This window comes from Diuraphis noxia, unplaced genomic scaffold (genome assembly GCF_037042655.1).
Source record: "Diuraphis noxia isolate RWA-SAM2 unplaced genomic scaffold, SU_Dnox_SAM2 contig0001, whole genome shotgun sequence".
NCBI lineage: Eukaryota > Metazoa > Arthropoda > Insecta > Hemiptera > Aphididae > Diuraphis > Diuraphis noxia.
In genome coordinates this window covers 24,799,183-24,806,064 of record NW_028301711.1, presented here as the reverse complement: position 1 = coordinate 24,806,064, position 6,882 = coordinate 24,799,183, and the positions used below count along the sequence as shown (strand labels likewise).

Genomic DNA, 6,882 nt, shown 5'->3' with positions numbered 1-6,882 from the left:
TTTACATTTTTATTTCGATAACGGTATTCGGAAAATTGTAAGTGTATAATACATATAGGAAATAAGTAGGTTAAAATAAATATTAATAACTTGATTTTAGTTTATCTTATCTGTTTCTGTTCGATAACCATACCTTAATGATGTTAGATTATACTTTATGAAATTAAAAATATAGTATCTATGTTGGATTCTGAACATGCAGCATCAATTTCCAAGGGAAAAGAAATTTTTGAGAGACCTAATATAAAGTCTGCTCTATCATATATTGTGTCTAATTTTAGTTTTTTGGGTGAATCAATTTCAAAATTAGAAAACACCAAGATTCCGTTGAGTGAAAGCATACAAATTATTGATTTATCAATTTCAAAAATTAATGAATCAGAGGGCCCAATAGCAGAATTATTAAAGAATAAAATGAACGTCGTTTTAAACAAAAATTCGGGACTGAAGACCATTAAACGTATAAGAAACATTATTTGTGGTATTGTGGATGAAGACACGATGGAGCTCAATCTTTCATCTAGTGAAATAACAGCGATTAAGTATGCACCGATAACATCTTGTGATGTAGAACGCTCCTTTAGTAGGTATAAGTCAGTGTTAAGACCAAATCGCCGTTCATTTAACTTTGAAAATTTAAAACAATATATGGTTTGTCATTGTTTCCCTTACAATTGATTAAACATCAATTTATTGTATTTTTTAAAATTTTTCTTTGTACAAAATTTTTATTTTATACTACATATTTTTTATTTTATACTACATATTTTGGCAATTTTAATTACATATATATGTACATATTTTTGGTTTTTTATTACATATAAATCCCAGCCCTACTAATAAGTAAAGTGTGTCTACAATAATACTTATTGAAAACATTTAACTCCATGCATATATAATATATATTTTACTAGTTTGCTGATAAAGGTGTTAAATATAAAGCAGATTTAATAAGAAATATTTAGTCATAACCAGGGCTAGGATTTGTATTTTGTATGCAATAAAAAATTGTGAAATATGTATTTTATTTACCAAAATATGCAAAAATATACATTTTAATTCTATCTTAGATTTTATATTGACTGACATACTTTTATTAATTGTGTTTATCTTTCTCCGTCAAACTATTTAACCTTTAATCGCATACCTATTATACCATATTTATAAAAATAAAATTTGTGTTTGACAAAAAAACCAAGTTTTATACTTTAATCAGCAGAGCTAGAATTAAATACGAAATATACTATAAAACATGCATTTTTCGCATTCTTATAATCGAAATATGCAATAATATTCATTTTATTCAATATATGTGTTAAGGTGTATGACCGCATGGCAGTAAATGTTGACAGTCACCGGCGTATGTCGACATTCACTAATCATTTTGATGAACGTTATATCAATTATTTCAAATATCTCACAATGCGGACATTTACCAGTATTTGTTGACATGCGCAATAGTTATTTAGTGAATTTTGACATGTGTGACAACGACAACATATATAATAAAATAGATAGCTAACAAATTCATAAATAAATATAGTTGAACAAATTATTTTTTTAATATTTAAGTTTAGGTAGCATATGCTTTATTAAGTTTTATTTATTACAACGTGGTAAATTATCGTGGCATTTACTGTTACAATAAGTATTCTCTCATAGTAAGACTATTACATTTTTTTTTACAATTGCATCGTATATAAGTTATAACTTATAAGTTATAACCTTTGGAAGCAGCTGTCGATACCCGTCACAAAGACATTGTCTTATCGGATAAAACGTCGTTTAACGATATCAATTTTTCTGTGCACACTGCAAATTGATTTCGAGTGTACAGCTGACTGATAATCCCATATTTTGTTTCTAATTTGTAGAAGTCATTATCAACGTCCATTACAACAGCCAAGATATTTTGATAATCTATACGTCCTCGATCGATATCTGAAACACGCAACTCGAACAGTATCACCCACATGAGCAGGCGGAAATTTTTGGTTCGACGATCGCAGCATCACACTTGCTTGTGTTTGAAGTCCATTTAGTGCTAAAGCTCTATTCTTAATTGTATTCTCCTTCCTTTCATTTACCTATGTCTTTTAAATACAAAATATTGGTTTGAATTATTTTTGTAATAGGTATTATTATTTTAAATTACATACTTAATAATTCATTTTGGTTTTTGTCATCACTTTTATCGCTGAGTTTATCTTCATCATTATTTCCTTACCTTCACCACCGGTGTCGGAGCTATCCCTGATGGCCCGGGTGCCGGTGATGGTTCCCTGGGTGGCAAGGGTACGGGTCTTGCTGGCTGTGGACGTGGTGGTCTGGACTGCGAGCTATTGCGGCTGTTGTTGGTTGCCGTTAACGGTTGTGGTCGCAGTCGTCGCTCTATGTCTGCTGTCCGATCCGCCCACCCGCGGTTGTATATGGCTGCCCTTACTGGGTCCTGCAGCAAGTGTCGGGTCGTCATCCTGGCGACTTGGGCAGCTGTACGTGGCTGGTCCTGGTCGCTAGGCATCAATCCCAGGCGGGTGATCAGCTCGGCCACTTGCTGCCACTTGTCGCTGTTTTGGCCGCTCATGATGTCTGCGAGCATTATTATTGCAGGAGAAAAAAAACAAATTAGAATTTGCACGATTGGTTTGTGTTGATGTGGTGATGTAAACAGCACAACCAAAACAAAAAAAAAATAATATATTTTAATTTTGTTCCGTGGGTTCGCGTTTTAGGCAAGACACGTGTATTTTTCGCGGTGGTTGCTGGTCGGTTAGGAAAACTCTTTTTCCGACTTGCTTCGCCAACCCTACCGGTCCCCACCATTTCGGTGCGAATCCGGCGTGAAAATTACAATGTGCTTTTGATAGGTGGTGTGCTTTGTAGTATACTACGTCACCCTTGCTGAACTTCACCGGTGTCCCGGTGTTCGCGCTCGGTTGTACCCCTGCCTTTTTGTCTAAAACCTGTTGCTCCCACACTACCCTCTCTTCCTGTGATTTTCCGATACTGACCGGTGCTGAACTTGACAGCGCCCAATCTCTGGGTCTCTTGCATTCCCAGCCCAGAACTAGGGGGCATGTACCGTTTCCGCCAAAATTTGAAATGACCGATTCCGCCATCGCCCGTTTCCGCCAATTTAAAAAAAGGTTCGATTCCCGTTTCCCCCAATTTACCTGCTATTACTGTATTTCTTAAGATTAGGTTTGACAAAATATCAAAATATTATATGTATTTATGTATTATTATTATATTTATTAAAACTATGACAAAATATTGTGTATATTAATTATGAATAAGTGATTTTTACTTTATTATTATATTTATTAAAACTATGACAAAATGTTGTGTATATTAATTATGAATAAGTGAATAGCAGGTAAATTGGCGGAAACGGGAATCGAATCTTTTTTTTAATTGGCGGAAACGGGCGATGGCGGAATCGGTCATTTCAAATTTTGGCGGAAACGGGTAATTCCCGAACTAGGACCGCGGGTGGGTAGCCCGTCTGTTCGTTACACCTGTTCCGTATCGAAAATAGAATTGCGGGCAGTTTTGTGTCCCAAGATTTGTGGTTACCGTCGATAAGCTGTGCGCGCAAACCTTTTTTCAAATCCTGATTTCGGCGTTCAACTGGGTTGGCCCTCGGATGGTAAATTGGAGATGTCCAACCCTGTGTTCCCCAACGTTCTAACGCGTTTAACATTTCGTTCGACACAAATTGGGGGCCGTTATCACTGAGACACACGCGCGGGTAACCAAAACGTGAGAAGAACTCGCGTTCTAGTGTTTCGATTATTGTTTTAGAAGTTGCTGTTCCTAGGGGGTAAGCCTCGGTCCACCTACTAAAACAGTCGGTTGCTACCAGTATGTATGATATTCCCTTACCGGAACGTGGGTATGGTTCCATCAAATCGACACTGATAACTTCCCATGGTTGTCGGGGGGTTCTAGGTTGTATCGGGTCGTTTAGACGCGAGTTAAGGGGTTTCGTGCATGCGCAAACGTGACACGCGCCGACATATAAACTCACGTCTTTTTTTTTACCTTTCCAATAATACCGTTGTCGAACCGCCCTGTACGTCTCTTTCCAACCCGGGTGGTTAGAGAAGACGTGGTCGTGACACCTCCATATCACCTGTTGTGCTTTGGATTTGGGTATAACGATGGGTGCGTTAGGGCCGGTGTTCACACGTATAAGAGGCCGTCCGAAAAGACATGTTTCTTGCTGGACCATCTAACGTGAGGCTGGCAACCATATTGCAGATCGTAGCGTCCTCGGACTGCCACTTTCCGAGTGTGGTTGCGGTGAGTGGTGTGTCGTCCCTAACGTGGTTGTCGTGTATAGAGAAGATGTGGTCCCTTTCGAAGTCAAAATTGGTCGTCGGTGTTGTGGGTGGGCCTATCAATTTTTCCTCAAGCAGGTCTTCGTCTATGGGGGTGCCGAGTACCGGATCACGAGATAGCAAATCATGTGCTTTGTTTTGTTTTCAAGGGACGTGTATCGTACTAAAGTCTAAATTAGCTAGTTGTAGTGACCAACGTGTTAATTTAGAATTTTTGTCTTTAGCTCTGTGTAACCACTTTAGTGCTGAGTTGTCGGTTAGGAGTTGGAAACGACGGGTCTCAAGGTATGGACGAAATTTTTCGGTCGCCCAGATTATCGCTAGGCACACGCGTTCGACCGCAGCGTACCGTGTTTGTGTCTCACTAAACTTTTTGCTTGCGTAGAACACTATGCGTCTTTCCTCCGGGCTATCACCCCATTGAAAAAGAACTGCACCGGCTCCAATCTCGCTTGCATCAGTTTGTAGACAAAACGGTTTACTATCATCGGGAGGCGATAATTGGTTGACGTAGTGTGACCATCCGCCATTCGGACTGAGTTTGTTTGCCCGTAAACGTGTGATGCACCGTGTTTACGAGCTACGGTTGGGCTTACATACGATTTTTGCGCCTGCGAATCTAACAAGGCAGTTACGAAGCCTGACGGAAATTCGAGTTCGACCGTGGGGGTCGTAATTTTGTCCGGGCGTGTTCGCGTGTCGTTATTATTTGTATTGCAATCGGTAGTGCGGAACAACTGGTTCTGAATTGCGACAGAGACTGTTTGGTAGTCGGTGTTAACCGCCATTACCACACTGTCCCTATCGATTGTTACTGTGCCTATCCTATGCTCTACTTGAGCAGACTGGCCTAATGCGGGGGTGTGTGTAGCGTGTGCGCTTGTGTCCCCGCCACCCATCTGGGTGGACACCCGTGCCTCTGTCGCCTTTGTCACTACACCTGTGGCTCCCCCATGAGCCGGTTGTGGTTGAACACGCGTGTCACTGGTGAGGTGAGCGTATTCGGTGGTGGGGTGGTGTAGGTTGAGGGTCTGTGACTGGTTGTCTATAGGTGTTGTGACGGAATAAATTTTCGTAGTTGGCCGTTCGTTTTGACGAACTACCGAACTACGTGGCTGTCGAATGCACAATTTTTTTCCGTCCGTAATGCCGATCGTTGTTGTTGGTGGTGGGTGTGGGGGGTGGTGATAAGTCGGCGGGGGAGACTAGTCCCCGTCGACTCCCCCTCCGTTTCCCGACCTATTCGGTTTGTGTGGGCACTCACTGTGCCAATGGAGTTCCCCACAATGCCTGCACGGTCGCGACGGTTTTGGTTCCGTTGGACTAACCGGAACTTTTTTCCTAACCGGGAGGGTTTTTTGTGGGGGTTCCCACCCTTTTTTTGGTCTAGGGATCCATTGTGTGGTGGTGGGGTTGTTACCGGATCCAAAACGTGACGGGTGTGTTTCAAACCGCGGGACTGTGTTGTTGAGTGGCTGCTGCGCGGCTGTTGCCCGCGATTCCAATAGAAACCGGGATAAACTCGACTCCAGTGCCATCAAACGTGCCTCGAATGACGTTTCGTCTTTCGTTTTCGGCAACGTTTGTTTCAACATGTACAGCTGTTCCGCTGCGGTTTGAAAAAGGCTGTTGGCCGTATTATGTGCGGACTTGCCCTTTTGACTGTTGGGTTGTGACTCGCTCAGTCCTGGCTGTCCGTCCATGTGTGGTCGCTGGGCCGTATGGTCCGCAACGCTACCTACGAACGGCCGTCTGTCGTACTGGCTTGCCACTGTCCCTATCAGTTTTGACGTGGCGTACGGCTGCTCCTCCGTACTGCTCGTTGATCTCGTGATCAATGGCTGCACAAACGAGAACCGCGCGTTCACAGGGTCTTGCCCGCACTCCCGAATATTTTCCTCCAGCCTAATCTCAAGATCCGGCAAGATTCGACCTGGATTTGCTGATACCACGGGCTGCGCACTTGCTAAGTAGCTCGGAAGTTTATAAATAAATTATTTATTTATTTAATTTATTTTGAAAAAAGCACGTTTTAGAAGACATTTTAATATTTTTTAAAACAGACTATTTCCATTAAATTAATGGCAATAGTACGTTTTAGATTATTGTACAATTTGAAATTCAATAAAAATATGGTTTATACTCAAAAAATAAATATTATTTTTATTTTTTTAATTAGTGTAATATATTATACATTACATTTTTTTGGCTTCAGTTAACCAACATAGATAATAGAAAAAAAATACAGAAAATTACTTTCCTGAAAAATTAGTATTTTGGCAATAGTGCGTTTTGGATTTCTCTTACTTGAAAACAAATATTCTCAAAAATATTTCAATTTGATCAAACATTTTAAAAACTTTAAAACACTATTCTTTTTAACTGACATTTTAAGTTCAAATTTAGATAAATGTATATTGAAACCAATAATAATGATTTAAATTTAAATTTCATATAACTTACAGATATAATTCATGAGTACTTTTTTATTTTATTTTGAATCAATGATGCCGTAAGAACTGCTTTTGCATCGTTCTGT

General features: G+C 40.0%; 1 protein-coding gene across 1 annotated transcript; it reads right to left on the bottom strand.

Annotated features, from left to right (window-relative positions):
• Positions 1-1,624: 1,624 nt before the first annotated feature.
• LOC149060368 (uncharacterized) lies at positions 1,625-2,933 on the bottom strand. The gene is made up of 2 exons (XM_089217270.1): positions 2,160-2,933; positions 1,625-2,093 (listed from the first exon to the last, which is right to left on the bottom strand). The coding sequence occupies exon 1, from the start codon at positions 2,597-2,599 to the stop codon at positions 2,216-2,218; it is 384 nt and encodes a 127-aa protein (XP_089073396.1). The 5' UTR covers positions 2,600-2,933; the 3' UTR covers positions 1,625-2,093; positions 2,160-2,215.
• Between the last annotated feature and the right edge of the window lie 3,949 nt (positions 2,934-6,882).

Bases quoted from the DNA above. Each gene is read 5' to 3' on its own strand.
- LOC149060368 (XM_089217270.1), bottom strand. From the start codon at position 2,599: ATGCTCGCAGACATCATGAGCGGCCAAAACAGCGACAAGTGGCAGCAA.